Source organism: Saccopteryx bilineata, chromosome 6 (genome assembly GCF_036850765.1).
Source record: "Saccopteryx bilineata isolate mSacBil1 chromosome 6, mSacBil1_pri_phased_curated, whole genome shotgun sequence".
Lineage (NCBI taxonomy): Eukaryota > Metazoa > Chordata > Mammalia > Chiroptera > Emballonuridae > Saccopteryx > Saccopteryx bilineata.
In genome coordinates this window covers 155,039,275-155,058,325 of record NC_089495.1, presented here as the reverse complement: position 1 = coordinate 155,058,325, position 19,051 = coordinate 155,039,275, and the positions used below count along the sequence as shown (strand labels likewise).

Below are 19,051 nucleotides of genomic sequence, written 5' to 3'. Positions count from 1 at the left end.
CAGGAATTAGCACCAAGCTGATGGTGTTAAAATAGAAGGCCTGAGGTAAACAGGCAGAAGCATGGGATCCAGGGGGTCCATAGAGCTCAATCCCCAAATGTTGCTGGGAAAGTTGTCTGAATGTTTGGAAGAAAAAAATTAATTTGCTCTTACCTCATTCTGTACACCAAAATAAATTTCAGTTGGATTTAAAAGTTAAATATGAAAAAGACACAAAGTAATAAGAGAAAACAATCTCAGAAAGGGCAAGAATTTTTTTAAACTTCAAAGAAATGGAGGATATGCAAAACAGTGTTCGATAAGTTTAAAACTATAAGCTGTGTTTCTAGAAGCATGGTGAATGAAATCTAAAGGCATTTTGCAGCAAGTAGGACAAACAGCCATTATCATTCCTTTACCTCTAGAGAGCTCTTCTGAGCCAGTCAGAAAGTTCTTTAACAGACACGCTGTTAAGGAACTTTAACAACACTTGTTACACTTGAAGAGGAAGTAAGTCATACAGAGCCAGGTGGCCAAATAACCATAGGAATAAAAGTTGAACCCCAAAGATAATCAGAGAAGCCAAAATCACCATGTTATTTTTCACTTTCTCACCACACCCTTGATAAGACTGGTACAACATTGCAGGGAATAGTTTACCAATACATGTCAAGAGTCTTGAATGACTTTGTACCTTTTGATCCACTTCGAAAAACATGCCCTAAGGGGAGAAAATCAGAAATTCATGGGAATATTTAAGCATGAAGATGATCAGTTGCTGTGTTATTTATGAAGGGGAAGAATTTTTAACTAAATAGATGAACCCTAACAGGGGATTGGATCAATCAGTTATCACATAGGTGGATAAGGGATGTTAGGCCTTAAAAAAGTCTTCATAGCACACCTTATTATGTTATAAAGGCAGTATCTAAAACTGTGTTCAAAGATATAAACTCAGTAAGAAATAAATATTTCAAGCTAGATATCCACAGAGCAAAGAGACTGGCGGTCAATACTCCAATATGCCGACAGTGGTTCTTTCTTACGGCAGAAGTGTAGGTGATTTTAATTTTCTTCTTTATAGTTTATTTAGATTTTTGTGTAATTAAGTGTATTTCTTAATAAGTTTTTTGTGTTGGTTATAGAAAATCATACTAGTCTCTCAATATCTGGAACTTACCTCCTGTCACAACCAGATTCTATTTCCTTTCAGAACATCAGGGTTATAAAACTTGAATAGAAATGGTTACTTTCCACTAACTGTACAAGATATAGTGAAACGTTTGTCAGAGGTCTCAAACTCACGGCCCGTGGGCCGCATGCGGCCCGCCGAACAATTTTTTGCGGCCCGCAGACTAATCCGCGAACTACAGTTTCTGGTCGTTTTGTGACACTGAAAAGTGTTGCGTAACAGTTGCCTTTTGTAGACCTAGTGCGGCCCGCCAAACGGCTGTGATCTTGCTCTGAGGCCCACATGCTGAGTTGAGTTTGAGACCCCTGGTTTAGATCTTTTCCCGAGGTCCGCGTGTTGCCCTTTCTCACCACATACCATACTCCTCGGGAGTTCTTTCATGAGTTTGAGTCCAGAGGGACTCGGGTTGAAGAGTTAGTTGCCAACTTGTGTTTTTGTGTAGGTGAGTGGCCACTGAATTTACTGGGACAGAAACTACACTCTTATCACCAGGCAGTGAGTATTACCAATGAAACAGAACATTTCATAAATAGGTCCAAAGTATAAGATAACTTATGTCCCTGAATCCAGATTTTTCAGATTTTGTGTGGATTACATGTAGTGGGGTGGGGATGACTGAGCAGGTGTATTTTAAGTGTAGCTTGTTCTTCCTGCCTTTGTCTTTGGCAGGTAAGGGACAAATACAACAAACGTATGGGTCGTGTTATATTAAAATGGAAGAGATCAAATCCGAAATTCCATGGATCTCACCAACACAGACTGTCATCATCAACATGACACAGTGGAATTAGAGCGAATGGGTCAAACCTCAGGTCATGCACAGAATCGCAGTCTGTGGTTACCCAGGCAAAAATTATTCATTGTTGTTAATGACATCTTTGTATTTTATTCTTAAAATCTTGAGGATTTCTGCATGGTAGTTTTTTTCCCCAAGAGTAAATGGCCCTTTCTGATATGTTTCTCCTGAAAGCTGGAACTATGTCATACGTCCTTTAGTCTTTGTGGGCTCAGTTATCTTTTCTTCAAAGTAGTAATGCACATTATCTATAAAGTGTGACTCCTCTTGGCCTGCCTTTATTCTCCATTGCACGGCCTGTGAGCTTTTTTCCCTTGTCTTAGAGTCCCTCCAGTGGACACTTTATGTATTACAACCAAAAGATGAAACATTTGCAAGCTTTCCTGTATGCTTTAGCTTTTCATAGAAGCAAGATCTATAATAATTGGGCATTCACAGGTTTTGTCTTACCCTGCGCTGACCCTGGCAGGGCTGGGGTTGGAGAGGGGAGGAGGGAGAAGGATACACCCAAGTGTAAGCTACGATATAACCCCTACTCTCAAGGTACTGTCAATCTGTAGAGGTGAACTCCAGTGGGCTGGGTGGGCAGTAGATGGAAGGTTAGAGAAGATGCACCTTGTGCCAAAGTGAGGGCTTGTGGCACTGAGATTGATGGAGGGGTGTGCTCCAGGTGGCCCATAGCAGGCAGCATGAACGCAGAGGCACAGGACAAGGATGGCCTGGAGATTCGTGTGTTTAGCAAGCAGTGACTTGAGTGCATACCAAGATGCTGTGGTAGGCAGTGTGGGTTCACAATCATTACCAGCAAGGAGACTGGCCTCATTGGTGTGAAATGCGTCTTTTGAGGTTCTATAAATAGTAAACGTGATAGGTTGGGTGCAGTTAAATATTTAACATGCTCAACAATCAACCAGTCAGAGCCAATGCCAGCTCCTACATCATGCCACCATGTGCTAGGTGAATGTGGACCAGTGAGGATGGAGTGTCCCTAAAACTCAGATTAAAATGTTAATGACAATAATAGAGAACATAGGCTATTGGCCTCTTGTCAATATTTGGGAGCCTCAAAAATACTGAGTCGTGCAGATTTCCGGAAATCCCGTTCCAGAAGCCTAATTTCTTAGTAAGAGAAGAATGTGACTTTTTGCTTCTCCTAGCTCAGTGGTTTTCAACCTCAGGTCCATGGACTGCTGCCAGTATGCCAGAAATTTCATGCCAATCTGCAAAGGAGTTAACCTTGATGTTGTAAACCACTGTCCTAGCTAAACAGTTCTATTGAATCAGCCCGACGAGTTCATAATCAGCCCTCACTGAGCCTAGCAACAGTTCAGTGTTAATTTTGCCAGACTGAACTCGACCACTAGTGAGCACCCACTCATATGTAGCCACCTTCCCACTAATGGAGAATGTGCCATGCGGCTGTGGACAGACCACCCTACCTACACCTCCCACCGAAGGGCAGTTTCCAGCCAGCTCTCCACCCCATTGCCAGGACCTCTCCCAGCTCTCAGACCTGTTTGCATCCCAGCCAAAGTAGGCACCACCCAGCCAAATGCTGCCTGTCCCTTTGCACACAGGTTCTGAGTGCATTCTCGAGCCTTGGGGAGCCGGGCTCCTAGAGCATGCAGCAAAGGCCCTCAACCCAGGGCCTGTGAATGCCCTCAGATTGTCAGAAAAACTGGGAGGTTGTGTTAAAGGGGTTGATGGCTTATAGAGAATAGAGATTCTGGTCTGAAGTTTTCTAGGGTGGACCTGTCACCCAGAGTTACAACCCATGTGCATCAGGAATGTGACTTGGGAGCCCTGCTTCTCTGTGCTCACTCCCTTGGGCCGACTGAAACCTTACTTTTGTCCTTCTGCGGTGACCTTCTGTGCCAACCCGATGGCCCATGGCCTTGCCAGTTCTGGTCCTTCACAGGGTCCCAGGCCAACTTGTCTGCCTCTGGTGATTTGAGAGGCTCCAACTCAGACCCTAACCCCAAAACCCTGCCTATTTCTAGACAGCTTGACCGCCCCCAAAACATCTTGCACAAAGGGCGCTCAGTAAATCCTGTTCCGGAAGCCGTCTGTCACTCTGCCAGTTTCCCTGTCGACATTTGGAAGTCTGACTGGCAGCCTGTAGGCACAGCCTCTCCCTTGCAGCAGCGTCACCAGAGACCCGAGGAAGGCGAAAACAGACCTGGAGGACAGGGTGTTCTTCCCAGTAATGTGACCAGGAAAGTGTAATCTAGAGGCAACACGAGAACTCAGTGGTGTGGCCGCATTTCCACATGAGTCGGAGCTTGAGGGGTGGGGATTCGATAAAGGTTTTTTTCCCTTTTTCTCTCTGATCCAGCCCACGGGCCGCCTGAAACACTGCCTCGCCTGTCAGGAGGCAGCTTCCTCAGCAGGACAAGCACTGGGCTGGGTAGCGTGCCGCCAGTGAACCAGGAAATACGTGAACCGCTCCCATGCCCGCTCCTCTGACGGGTCAGACTTGCTGCGCCCTGGGGCTGCTGGGTACACACTCTGTTCTCGTTCCTGTTTGTGAGGCAGCCATTGCATAATTAAAGAATGGCCCCATTGATGCCTTATCGTGCTCCCTGTTTGCACTTGGTCCCTGGGTGGGGCCCCGTTGTGGCTGCCTAAGGAGGTGGGGTTGGCAGATTGTAGCAGGTTGCGGCCAGATCGGACTTTCCAGGGAAGAGGTGGAAATCAGGTTTGTCTAGGTGTGTGGACCACTGCCCCCCAAAAAGGCCAAAGGCAGGCAGCCTAGTGGGGAAGAGAAGCCAGCCTGAGTCCACCCGAGTGACGTCGACTCTGAAGGTTCTGCTAAAACAGGAGAGAACAACAGAGACCAGGGGGCGTTCCAGTCCCTCCTAGAAGACAGACCCTCTCTCCTCAATCCCATGCTTTAGGACCAGCTCAGAGTCTCAGAGGCTCAGATCAAAGCAGAAGGAACTGGAAGAAAGCGGAGTCCTAACTAGGGAGCAGAGGCTGCTCTCCTGTCCGTTTTTCTCAAATTCTTCAGGGTGTCGTGCAGGTGGCTGGGTAGGGTACTGCATCTATGTCATCGCCGACTCAGGAAGGGCCTGGGGCCAGATCTGACCCATTGCTTGTGGTTGGTTTGTTTGTTTGTTTTGTTTTGTTTTTTAGATTTTGCTTTTCAGTTACAGTTGACATACATTATTATATTAATTTTAGGTGTATACTCCAATGATTAGACATTGCATAACTTACTTAGTAATCATCCCAATAAATCTCACACTGGTCTAAAACCATACGTAGTTAATTAAGAATATGGCCTGAGGGCCAGATCAGGGCCACTGCTTGTTTGTTTTGTTTTGTTTTTTAATAAAGTTTTATTGGAATACAGCGTGTTCATTTGCTCACGCATTTTCTCTGGTTGCTTTAACTCGTGAACAGCAGACTTGAGAACTTACAGTGGAGGCTTTGTGGCCTGCAGAGCCTACAGTATTTCCAATCTCAAGTAGAGGTTAATGCTCAGGCCCCAGAGTCAGGACTCAGTTGTACCCTTAACTCCATCACTTGCTAAATGCCTAACCTTGAGGTAGTTACTTAACATCCCCGGGCCTCAGTTCCCTCATCCGAAAAATGGGCATTTGAATGAATTTTACAAGACAAGTGGGGAGGATTAAGAGAGCAGGTGCAGTCAGGCACATGGACATCTGTCAATCAATGTACCCAAGGAGATGTAATCCATGCACTGTAAAACTCACCCTTTTGAAGTGTTCAGTCTAATGGTTTTAAGTATATTCACAAGATTGCACAACCATCACCACCAATTACAGATCATTTTCGTTTTTCATCACCCCAAAAAGAAACCCCTTAATGGTACCTGTGGTGTGCTGCATAATGACCACCCCAAAACTCTCAGGTCCTCATCCCCAATTCTGTCAATGTGACCTTATTTGAAAAGTTGGAAATATGTCCTAGTATCTCAGCTGAGGCAGATGTTTCTCAACATACCCCGTTTAGTGGTGGGGAAGCCTGCCTCAGCCAAGAGACATTCGCTTAGCAGGGAACAAAGGTGTGAACCCAGACCTTTCCCTGCTCGGTTCAGTTCCACTCCTTGATATTTTTGAGCATCGTTGGGAGAGAAATGAACACTGTTTGGGATTCCTAAGGATAGGCCTATGTGAGTTTGCAGAATGTAATTTTTTTTGGTTTCAATCATTTGTTTTGTGATCTGAAGAATCTCTCTACATTAGTGCACATTGACCCAGCTCACTTTACACCCACTGCAATTCTCGCTTTTCTCTTTATGCTTTCTATGTGTGTTCCGTCCTAGAACTAGTGTCTTCAGCAAAGAGATGAGGGAGAGAGAACCAAAACACTATTCCTGCATGTGAATGGGTGGAGCCTTCCTCTGTGGCCTCTTCTGTATGACGGTCACTGGACGTACTTGGACCCTGTGTCTGAATGTCATCATGTCTTACTTGCTTCAGGCACTAACCCATCAGTTCTTAGGCAAATGTCAGCATGTTCCAGAGGCCCAGTCTGTAGAGCCACTTAGTGACCGAAACACCTCAATGTGCTAAGTGATTTCAGAATTTGCACCCCAGAATCTACTACACTCACATCTTTAAGTCAGGAGCGACACCCCCTTAGCTAACTATGGGATGTCTCCAAAGCAGAGATGTGGTTACACGTTTCGCCTTTATTCCTGCTGCCCTCTGAGGCACTGCTCACCACTGCTGCGTGTTCCCTTGGTCCTCCGTGTTCTGCTGTCTCTCTCCCTCCTGTGGGAGGGTAGGATTCTCTCCCCTTCTCCCAGTTCACCTGGAAAACTTCCCCATCTCCTCCTTCCTGAGGCCAACTTTACTACTTAGAACAAAATGTGTTCAAGTTATTTTTACCCAAAAAATAAGCAAAAGCTGGGCTTTATACAATCACGTGCTATCCACAGTTTGGCTACCTGTTAGCTTTGGGTAGTGAGCTGGTAATAACACCTCTCTCTGCTTCAAGGCCCCCATCTGCCAGTGGGCTTGGGACTAGCATCTCATTATTGTAAAGAACTTAAACCAGGTGCAGCCTGGGTAGCTAACTCAGTTGGTTAGAGTGTCATCCTGATACGCCAGGTTGCAGGTTTGATACCTGGTTAGGGAACATACAAGAATCAACTGATGAATGCATAAGTAAGTGGAACAACAAATTGATATTTCTCTCCCTCTCCCCCCCTCCCCTTACCTCCTTGTCTCCTCTCTCCCCTTCTGTCCCTCTCCTCCTCTCTGTCCTTCCTCCCTCTCTCTAAAATCATTAAATAAATTTTTAAAAACTAGTATTTAAGAACATAAAATAGTGCCTACTACTGAGTAATCTCTCCAGCAATGCTGTCCTTACAATCACCATCATCACCATCATATTCATGGGCTGCCTAGAGTGGGGCCTGGCTACAACCAACTGCCCTTGGTTCGCATCAGCCTTTGTCAGGGTAGAAGTGAGAGATCTCACACACACACACACACACACACACACACACACACGCCCATCTCCGCCTTCCCTCTGAAGGCACACCTCCTACAAAGAACCCACCAGGTTTCTCTGGCGTTAAATTTATATTCAAATCTGACTGCATTTTTATAAGAAATTAACCTACGAGTCTAAAGTTATTGTAAGAAGGTGTTGCGGCTGTCTAATAATTATCCAAATTAATGCTCTGGCTTTGCTCAAAGACATGGTTCATAGAGTTGGGAAGCCTCCATCACTCTGTTCCCTGACTGTCAAGAGACAGTAGGTCCTTTGGCCATAAGACACTAAGCCCTACTCACGGCCTGCACTTGCTGACCGCCCAGCATTTTTGCATTCGCATTTCTTTTGCCATTGGTCACCGAACAGAGAAGAATTTGTGTGTTTTTTCTGTAGCGTCAGGAAACATAATTTTGGCTTTTGTACGAGGTGGGTTAGCATTTTAGAATCTTATTTACTCTTGCTCTTGCTGTCAAGCCAGGACGGAGGTGGAGGGGGTTACGGGGCCAGCACGCTGACCACTCCTGAGTTCTGCAGTAAGACCCTGTTGTGAGCCTTTGGCCTTATTGTTGGCTTGTAAACAGAAACCATGAACAAAGGCGCTCTCAGAGGAAGGAAAAGGGCATGAAACAATAGATAATTTTTTTCTACAGCCAAAAAAAAAAAAAGAAATATTTGAAGGGCCAGGCTGTCCTTGAATTTGGAGGCACTTGACTTTTCCACATCACGAAACCATGTCCCCTGCAGAGGAACTCTGTGATGGGTAGGGCTACTATGGGTCAGCGCAGACCAGTGCAGTCTGCAGGCAAAGGACAAGCTTCATCTGTGTCCTCAACAAAGCTTTTAGTTTGTGTGTCATGGATGAACCTTCAGTGCCTCCGGGGATCCTGTGCCCAGCCAGAGGGCCCCAAGGCCACCTCAGAGTGCATTCAGAGTCCACAGGGAGACAAGGAGGTGAGAGTAAGGAAGACACAAGGTGGGTTCATCAGTGCTGGCCCTGACCTAGCGCTTGTGTTAGGTAGTGAGCTCAAAGGTGTTTATTTTATTGTTATATGCCATCATTTATGCTATATATATTCTCTGGCTCATGAGACCATCTGGACCATTCTGAACAGATCAAGGATTACATTGACCCCCCTCCCCCCGCCTCTTTTTAAATCCCAAGCTATTTTGGAACAACTGAGAGCTGCCCCTGGGTCTAACCCTGAGGTCTGGAAATTCCCATGGTATCAGAACTGTCCTTTAATATGCTAGGTGTCTTCACCCTGAGGAAACAGGCCTTCCCCTGGGCCAGACAGGAGGACTGGATGATGACGTTGTGATGGTGATAACAGTGATAATAAAGATAGCAAACTTGCACTGACATGACTGTTAGGAATAACAGCAAATACTTTCATAGCACTTCATTTGCTCCATGTCCTCTTCTAAACGCTGTGCATATACATATTAACTTAGTCAGTCTTCTCAAAAGCCCTCTGAGATGAGCACTGTTAGTGTTCCCATTTTACAAATGAACAAACTAAAAAGTGAGCAACTTGTCCAACATCAGGTAGCTAGTAAATGGTAGAGCAAGGGTTGGAACCCAGCTTCTAGCCATCACATTATTGCTGCCTCTGAGATGTCAGCCACCATCTGCAGCCTCTGTCCGAGTGAGCCTGACCATCACTCTGTGTCCTCAGATGCCCAATGGACAGTCACTTGACTACAGGTCTTTGTAGGTCTAGCTTGCCTCTCCCAGAAAGCATGGCAGTTACTTCTTCCAGCCCAGCCACCCACCCGTCTACCTACCTGCATCCTCATCTCCACTCTTCCCCCACCAAGCAGGCCCTTGACAGAAATCCCTGGCTTCGTTCCTCAGTGCCAGCTGTTCTGTTTCCCACGGGCACCTTTAATGTAGATGCCCAGTCTGGCTAAGGCTGCACAGTCCGCTGCACTCATGATGAGACAGCCCTTGTGCCTGTACGCTTACTCAGAACTCACATGCCCTGGGCTGGCCGCACCACCTCTGCCAGGGATTTCTGCAGCACCACGGAGGTATTTCTCAGTCTCCATAAGCTCACCAAAATGGCTTTGTCCAGAAACGATGCCTCACATTATCAGGAAGTTAACCTTTCAACCCTGCACTAGGTTTTTCTCCTTGCTGGGCTTGACAGCTGATCGTTTCAAAATGGGCATCTCAAGCCAAAAGAAGGTGAGTTAATTCATGTTCTGTATTTCTATTAATGTTTTAGGATCACAGAATAGACTTTCATTTCTAAACTGCAAATTCCACAGCCCAGACATGTCCCTCCAGCAGCTGTGTCCCCACAGAGGCTGCGGAACTGCTAATGAGACGTGAGGGGACAGTGTCCTCTCTGCCTGCCTGGCTTCCACCGCCCGCCCTGGGCCCCTCTGCACAGAGCCCGAGGGGCCCAGTGAGGGCTGAAGCCACCGAGTGCAGGGGACACGTGCTGGTTCTCTGCTGCTGCGTTCAGAGACCGTCTGTCTTCAGAACTGGGGTTGGCACAGCAGCGCTTCACCTCCCCCAAAAAATCATTTGAGATAGTTTGTCAAAGTAGCATGATATTTTCTTTCTGTTCTAATTTTGTGAGTCACAGCAGTTTGGTTCTTCTAGAGCAGGGGTAGTCAACCTTTTTATACCTACCGCCCACTTTTGTATCTCTGTTAGTAGTAAAATTTTCTAACCGCCTACCAGTTCCACAGTAATGGTGATTTATAAAGTAGGAAAGTACTTTACTTTATAAAATGTATAAAGCAGAGTTACAGCAAGTTAAAGCATATAATAATAATTACTTACTGCCTGACCTGTGGTGGCACAGTGGATAAAGCATTGACCTGGAAATGCTGAGGTCACTGGTTCGAAACCCTGGGCTTGCCTGGTCAAGGTACATATGAGAGTTGATGCTTCCAGCTCCTCCCCCTTCTCTCTCTCTATCTCTCTCTCCTCTCTCTCCCTCTCTGTCTCTCTCTCTCCCTCTCTCTCTCTCCTCTCTAAAAATGATTAAAAAATTATTTAAAAAAAATTTTTAAATAATTACTTACCAAGTACTTTATGTCGGATTTTCGCTAAGTTTGGCAGAATAAATCTTTGTAAAACAACTTACTATAGTTAAATCTATCTTTATTTATACTTTGGCTGCTCCGCTATCGCCTACCATGAAAACTGGAACGCCCACTAGTGGGCGGTAGGGACCAGGTTGACTACCACTGTTCTAGAAAATGAGAGGCAAGAAATGAGCCATGGGACTCGTGCTGGGTCTGTTCTCGGACCTACCGGTACTCATAGACTGACGTGCCCCACACCTTCACTGTCTCAGTGTTAGCGTGTCCCTCACCCCAGGGTACGTCCCCTGGATGGGGTGGGGCTACCAATGGACTATGACTTTTGGTCTTACTTGAGATGATTTCTGAAGGTAATGAACTGACATTAAAAAGCATTAAATTGGCCTGACCTGTGGTGGCGCAGTGGATAAGGCGTCAACCTAGAAACACTGAGGTTGCCGGCTCAAAACCCTGGGCTTGCCTGGTCAAGGCACAGATGGGAGTTGATGCTTCCAGCTCCTCCTCCCTTCTCTCTCTCTCTCCCTCTTTCTCCTCTCTAAAAATGAATAAATAAATAAAAAAAAGAAAAAGCATTAAATTACATGGTGAGAAAGTTACTCCCCTTACAATTGTCTTTCAATCTAGGAGAAGACTCTCATCTGGGGCTGGAATATTCTTAACACTTAAAAAAGCTTGTTAATTTCCCCTTTGTAACCAAGAGCAGGTCTTGGGCAACTTATCATCTAAAAATAAGGAGCCCCAGTTGGCTTTCCATTGTATTTATTTTTGTAGTTACTCTCTATGGAAAACAATCTTGGTTTTCCTTTTACCATAGTGATCAATTTTGAGTGGTACATTTTAAAATGTTGAGTGTTAAAAAGTGAGCAGACTTTTTCTTTAGCGTGAATGATGGTCTGAGTCTTCATGATGCGGGTGATGCCAGTGCAGGGACCACACGTTGAGCACGATAGCAGGTGCATTCAACGACTCCATGTAATACTCAGCGGGGAAGCTTACTGAATGCTAATGCCTGGGTCTCAGCCCAGACCAGTTAAATCAGACTCTCTGGGTGGGGTGAGGGGAGCAGGCATCAGGAGTCACTAGACATCCCAGGTGTGCCCAGTGCGCAGCGGAGGTGGACACCCAGCCCTCGTGTGCCCAGTCCCAGTGGCACCTGCAGGGCAGCTCTCTTGCCACCTCTGGCTCCACATTGCCATTGCATGTTACCTTCTTTCTCTCTCCTGCCTTCTAGCCCTTTCTCTCCTCGTCCACTTTTTTTTTCTCCTCTTTCTCTTTTCAAGCTTCCTGCTTCCAGCTTCCCACACCTGCTCCCACTTCTTGGTTGAAGACATTGCTGGCAGCACGCAGTACAAACACATTAGAAAAGTTACACATCGTGCTGCTGTTCTTCATGGCATTTGCTTGCCAGTTCATAAGCTGTTGGTCCAGTTCTGAACATCCCTTCAGGTTCTGTCTGTGCCAGGAACTTGTATTAACAACAATGATTATAATCAGTGGGCTCTTTTTGTGCACCTATCGCTGTTCTAAGCACTTTGTGTGTATGAACCTATACAGTCACAGTGAGGCACGATTTTCCTGATGAGGAAACTTGAGGCACAGGGAGGTTAACTGTCTTTCCCAGTTAGACAACCAGGAAGCGGCAGAGCCCAAGTTCACATGCAGGCAGGCTGGCCACAGAGCCCGCATTCTGAGCTCTGGGACCCCAGCGTGGTTGCTCCCAATCCCAATTCAGCTACTCTGGCGTGCTGTTCTCTGTGCAATAAGAATTTGAAATTTGGACTCACTGTCTACTTCAGTGACATTTGGAATTGATAACTTCTTTAAATGCTCAGCTTAAATGGTAATATTCCCGTAGAAAGCCCAGAGCTTTAAACCCTTTTGGGATTTGAACTTATCATCGTTCAGGAGAGATCAGCCTTAAGTGGGTCCATGTGTGCTGGCTGTCAGGACTGTAAGGTGAAGAAGATAGAGCCGCACCCACAGTTATTCTGCACTCAGCAGAATGCTTGGCGGCCTTGATGGTTCCCCATGAGCTCACCTGAGATGTAGCCTTCGTATTTGACCTGCGGGGCTTTTTCTGCCGTATGGAAAGGATCTGATTCTCATTGCAGCGCTTTATTGGAGACCATTGGCTCATTTTAATTCCTTGTGGGGGAGCTTTCTTTTTATATTCAAAGTTTTAATCTTTGTGATACTTATTGGCTCAGTATTTTAGGAGTGTTTTAGGACCGGTTCTTCTGCGTCGCATTAATCACCTTCTGCCTGAGCGTAGGGGAATTCTCTGGTAGCCAGGTCTCCTGGAGGCCACCTACCCCACTGAAGATTTTGAAATTGTGGGAGTGGGGAGTCCAAAATATGGTGGCTATGGCGTGGTGAGCACTCACATCATGGAATCTTTTTCTTCCTCCTTCATTTTCCAAGTCACCAGCTACATAAAACACACAGTACCTAATTTCAATTCTCCCAGCAATCCTGTGCCACTGGAAATATGCCTCTGTTTTTTAGATCAAGAAACAAGCTTGTGAATGTGCGTTTCTTAGCGCTTGGGGTCACATGGGGAAGGAGGCAGGAACTACAGGCAGCTGTGCTGAGCTGCACAGCTCACACCTGTCCTGTCCACCGCCCACGGGGTCAGGGTGGATACTGTCTCATGGGGGAAATTCTCAGGAGGTCAAATAGACTGTGAGGAACCTCTGCTCAGTTTCACTGCAGCTGGTAGACCCGAACCAGCCCCCTACTCAGACCATTTGAATAGGGTCCCCTTTGTCACCTTTCTGTGCTGACACTTCCAGGCAAGAAGAATATACAGCTGTTGACCAGCAGGTGTCACTCTGTGTCTTCAGACAAGTATGGGCAATGCTGCCACCCCATTTGTGCCCCCAAACCCGACATCTTTACCATCCTTCCATCCCCTCTTCTCTCCCTGCCTACTACCATCTCAGCACCTCCTAAAATTCTTCTGATATTCTCAATTGAACAATTAAATTCTGAACATGACCTATCCTAATAGGCTGGAGCAGCAGCTCTGCACCGTCCCTGTGCATCAGAACCACCAAGGGGCTTGGGAAACGCAGCATGCTGGGCCCACCCCTACAGTTCTGACTCAGTAACACCTGTGCTGCTGGTCCGGGGGCCACTGAGTGACATGCTGGGCTCAAGAGCCCGGTCCCAGTTGGATGTGTACCCGTGGTGTCTGGTGAAGTAGAGACCCTGATGATGAGAAATTTCAGCCATGCTGGGGAAGGTGCCATTAGAAGTTGTGGAGGGAGACGTGGAGCCAAAGCCTTTGTCCTCTGTCGTCACAGGGATAATGGCCTGTTTTATTGACACACAGTGGCTTTAGCTACTCCCGCTGGTATAAGCTCTGCCCACTGCATCTTTGAGCATTGCTCCCTCAGTGAGTGAAATGGCCTTTCCTCCTCATTATTTTGGAGTCCTGGATGAGTAGGTGCTTCTCCGTCTAGAATGTGCATTGGAGTCAGCTGGGGGTCTTGTTGAAGTGAGGATTCTGAGTTTGTAGTTTTGGGGTGGGACCTGTCTACATGTTGAATGAGTGAGCAGGTGATGTCCCAGGTGCTGCTGATCTGTGGGTCTGTACGTGATGTAGTAAGCCTTAAGCACACCTACCTGTGTGGCATATTCTGCGTCACGTGTCTGTACACCCATAGCTCTTGTCCCTGCTGCACTGTAGAATCACCGGGGGGGGGGGGCTTTTAAGAAACCAATACTTGGGCCACACCCCTCAGAGACTCCCATTCAGTTCTGAGCATTGGCGTGGTAAATCCCCTCCCAAGCGATTCCAACATACAGCCCCGTTGAAATCACCACCCTTTATAAAGAAGAGAGATGAGTCGTTCTGTCAGCTTAAGTACACGGATGAGGTCAGCTGATTGCTTTGGTGGGGGTGGGGGGTAGGCACCAGTCTCCTGGAGAAGGGCTGCAGACAGCACCTGGGATCTCCGTAAGTTCCAGGTTCTGCTTCAGCAGGTTTGGGGTGAGTCTCAGGTTTCTGGTTTTCTAACAGGCACCAGACGTCGCTGATGCTTCTGGTCCAGGTTGATACTGCATCTTTGGGCTTGACCACAAGGGCCCATACGATGGATGCCTGTTATATCGGAGGGTAGCTTTTCTCATGCTGAGGGGCAGTGGCTTCTGGGACCTCCTCTCCCCTTAAACACCATTTTGACATGTGATTTGTTCAGCATAGTGCTGACACTGGGCATTATGGGTCAGTTCTCTTATATATAACATTTAACCTTCTCTCTTCACAGTACAAGATGCAAAGAACCTAATCCCCATGGATCCAAATGGACTTTCAGACCCTTATGTGAAGCTGAAACTTATTCCTGATCCCAAGAATGAAAGCAAACAAAAAACCAAAACCATCCGCTCCACACTAAACCCCCAGTGGAACGAGTCCTTCACGTTGTAAGTTTCGTCTTCCCTTCTCGGTCAGCTCCCCTCCCTGCACACCACAGGGCTGTCCACCCTGTCGTTAGAGATTGAGGGGGCTTGTAATGAATGCCTCTAAACATGGCTTCACCCCTAAGACTCCTAGACTGTTGCTCAGGGGGCAGCTGTTGTCACTCCTGTTTAATGGACAGTAACTTGGTTGACCAAGAGTTACACGATGCTGGCCCCAAATAATTATCAGTGTCTACTCTGTACAAAAACTCTCTTATGTTATAGACTATATAAAAACAGGTAAGGAGTAAAAATAAAAATTAAAAAAAAGTAAAATGTGTCCCACCTCTTGCTGAACTTAGGATGTTCTGAAGGTTAGGGGGTGATGTAAGGTAAGAAAGGTAAGAATTTGAATAATGACTTTTAAAACGTGGAATAAATGAGTAACATTGATGCTACTGTTGCCACTGAAATGGGAAGATCATCCTTACCTTTAAGCAAGGAAGGCTTCTTGGAGGAAGTGGCATTTAAAATGGGCCTTGAAGGAATACAGGATTTCAGAGAGAGAGATGGGAAAGAAGGAAGGAGTTAATGGGAGGAAGGAATGGCATAAGTAAGTCAGGGGTGAGAAAGCATAGACTGAAGCCAAGCACAAACAAGTGGTCCCCTTTGTAGACTAGAGCACAGGCGGCCGTTTACCTATGGACAACCAGCAAGGTCTCTCTCAGTCATATAGAACCGAGGCCAGCAAGCTTTGCTCTGTAAAGGGCCGGAGAGTGACTATTTTAGACTTTACAGGCATACAGGCTTTGTTATAGGTACACAGCTCCGCTGTTCTAGAGTCAAAGCAGCTGTAGATGATATGCAAACAAATGGCTGTGTTCCAGTAAAACTTTATTTAAAAAAAACAAGCAGTGGGTCATAGTTTGCTAACCCCTCGTCTAGAGCGTTGGTTGCCAGAAGGCTGGTACTTTGTTGGCAGTGGGGATTCACAGGAAGAGAACGGAATATACTTTTGATTTTTGAATCTCAAGCTCAGATCATGAGCCTGGGGTAACCCAGGAAACCATGACCGAGACGCCATGTCTGTCTGTGTGTTCATTTGTAGCAAATTAAAACCTTCCGATAAAGACCGACGACTGTCCATAGAAATCTGGGACTGGGATCGGACAACAAGGAACGACTTCATGGGATCCCTTTCCTTCGGCGTTTCGGAGCTGATGAAGATGCCGGCCTGTGGCTGGTAAGGAAGCCCAAGGGTACTATGTCTGTGTCAGCCAAGGGCCAGGAGCCTCAGAATGTCAGCGCGTTCAGAGACTAGGAAACAAGCTGACTTAGGTGTTTCTCTGGCTGGCATCTCCCTGCAGGATGCGTTTCAGGAGCTGCAGGGGCGAGAGGTGGAAGGAGACGATTGCTGCACCTGGGGTCTTGACACCTCTTCTCTCCCTTGTCTCTGAAAGGTACAAGTTGCTCAACCAAGAAGAAGGTGAGTACTACAACGTACCCATTCCGGAAGGGGACGAGGAGGGAAACATGGAGCTCAGGCAGAAATTCGAGGTAAGGACCCCCCACCAAACCACTGGACTCCTTTCCTGGAGGAAGTGTCCCTTCAGCAGAGCCAGACTGTTGTGGTCACACTGCTGAAAGGCGAAATGTAATTTGAATGAGGATCTGTTCCTTTATTCAAAACTGTAAATGTCACTGAATCACCTTCCTTTGCAAGCTGTTGACATTTATCTATTGTCATGTAGAGAGTGGACCCTGGAAGTGTCCTAGAAAAGGACACAGTTGATTTCTGTGTAAGAAATTGGTTTGAATGTCTTGGGGAGAAGGGCAGGATTCTGAATGCCATATTCTCAGTAGCAGGAAGGGCCATGTGCCTCCAGATGGCGGGAGGTCGTTTGGCCGTAAGTTGGGAGTTTGTTTGGGTGTAATTGATTGACCACGCTGGTGTCTTAATTGTGGAGCAGGCTGTTCCTTTTCTTCCGTTTGGGTGTCCGTGTTTGCCTTCTGTCCCAGGGTCATCTGCCCTCTTTCTTCTTCCTTTTTCTGTTATCCCTTCTTCTTCCTCACTGCTCTCTTTTTTCCTCCTCTCTAACCCTACCTCTTTTCTTACCAAACTTCTCCGCTTCTAATGGACATACTTCTCTCTGAGCCCCTGCCTTTAGCTCCAGATCACAGCTTTCCATTTTGCTGCTTCTCTCATCACCTGCATTGCGTTGGCTGGGGGCTGGATAGAATAGCCGATTCAGTCTATGGAACTGGCCGGTTCTTTTGTTTGTTTGTTTGTTTGTTTTCTTTTTAATTTTTCCATTGATTTGAGGGAGGAAGGGAGAGAGAAGGGAGAGGGAAGGGAGGAAGAAAGAGAGAGAAGCATCAACACATTCCACTTAGTTATTCCATTTAGTTGTGTATTCATTGGTTGTTTCTCATACCTGTCCTGACTGGGGGGAGGGGGTCGAACCTGCAATGTCAGCATGCCAGGATGATGTTTTATGTTTTATCCACTGAGCAACCTGGCCAGAGCTGGACAGGTCCTTTTTGAATCTTTCTCTTCCTCGAGCTATGGGAACTCCCTGGAATTCCCCTACCCGGACCAAATGCACCCGTACCCGCACAAGAGTGCCAGTAGCTGCTCAACTGTGATTAAAATACTGACACGCAGGGAAGGCTGGTCTTATTTCCCTCCTTCTCTTGTTTCCTTCTCCCAGACAAGCTTTCATTCCAAAGAAGTGTATAGGTCATATCCAGATAAAAGGAATTACAAAGAAGGTAAAACATAAAATAAAATAAAAAATAGTCCAAAGTGTTTTGTTAAACTGGTAATTGGTGAAAGTGGATACTGATTGCAAATACCTAAGGGCAGGGGCGTTAAGCCTAGATGCCCTCGGGAGCACAGATGGCTGAAATGAGTCATAGATAATATAGCTAAATGGCCACTAAGAGCCGGACTGAGGCCTGATGAGACAATAGGGAGCAGTGGGGTCTGGGGTGAGCTGGTGAGCGCAGGCTTTGTCTGAAGGTGCCGCCTCTGCGGCCTGGCACCCGAGGGTCACTGCTGTGCACGAGTGAGGGTCTGGTTCTGCAAGAGAGGCAAAACCCCACATTTTTATATGATATGTTTAGATTTCTTTTCATATTAGCAGCTAATTAAAACTTGAACTCTGGGTAAGCCAAACACACATCTGTTGCTTTAGGCACAAGTAGGATTCAGCCAATGGGAACCAGCTTGCAATCTCTGCTCTTTAAAAATAATAGAAAAAGAAAGAGGAATATATATATATGTACATATGAACATAGATGTGTTCTTTCCAAAGAAGCCTCATCATATTCGGAGGCCCACAGGGATGGACATTAATTAGGGTTGAGGTCGCTTCCAGTACCTGTGCCAGCAATAACCCTTTTCTTGTTTGCTTCCTTCTTCACTTGCTTATCTGCTGCCCCCTATGCCCCACCACTGTGGACAGGAACCCCGTCCCAATGTCACAGCGATCCTGTGAGAGACGAATCCTAGAGAGAGTTTAGGGACACTGGGTGCCCCAGTCAGGGGAGAGACCCGAGGAGCTGAAAAGACCCTTACTGAACATCACAAAGTCATATTGGTCATTAGCAATCCAGGGGCGGGGAACCACTGGTACAGAACGCATTAGCAGGAGGAACAGCTCTGGGGCGTCACGAGGGTGTCACTCACAGGAGTGTCTGGGCTGGGCTTTGCTGCTGGAGGAACATTAACCCACTTTTAATGCTTCGTTTCTGCGCTTCTTGGTAAGTAGCCTTCCTGTTTTTCTGGGCAGCGAGTCCAGCTTTCTTACGGAGGTCAGAGTTCCAAACTCCAAAAACCCCCCAAAAAACCTGGGCCAGAGGGCTTGAGGCCAGAAGTACAGCATCTCTCCAGAAGCTGGTCAGCAGCCGTGTGTGTGTATGTCATGCTGGTGACTGGCGTCTGTCCTGGGAGGGCTGCGCACGTGGCTGTGAAGCACCAGCCCAGGGGCGGGTGGCGACAGGCCGGACAGGGTGTGTCCGCTGAGTCGTGGTGGGAGGGGGCTGAGGATCAGCTCTCCAGCTCCCAGCGTTCCGAGCTCGGAGCTCACTGAGTTCCATGCATGAACTACATTCCTCCTTTTTCTTTAATTGCCTTCCAGCTTGTA

At 46.8% G+C, this 19,051-nt stretch overlaps 1 protein-coding gene across 1 annotated transcript in view; it reads left to right on the top strand.

The window, feature by feature from the left end:
- Window positions 1-19,051, top strand: part of PRKCA (protein kinase C alpha) — a 419,289-nt gene that overhangs the window by 323,121 nt on the left and 77,117 nt on the right. The window contains exons 6-8 of the mRNA XM_066235888.1: window positions 14,771-14,927; window positions 16,012-16,146; window positions 16,364-16,460. Coding sequence (XP_066091985.1) covers window positions 14,771-14,927; window positions 16,012-16,146; window positions 16,364-16,460 — 389 coding nt within the window. The remainder of the gene's footprint in view (window positions 1-14,770; window positions 14,928-16,011; window positions 16,147-16,363; window positions 16,461-19,051) is intronic.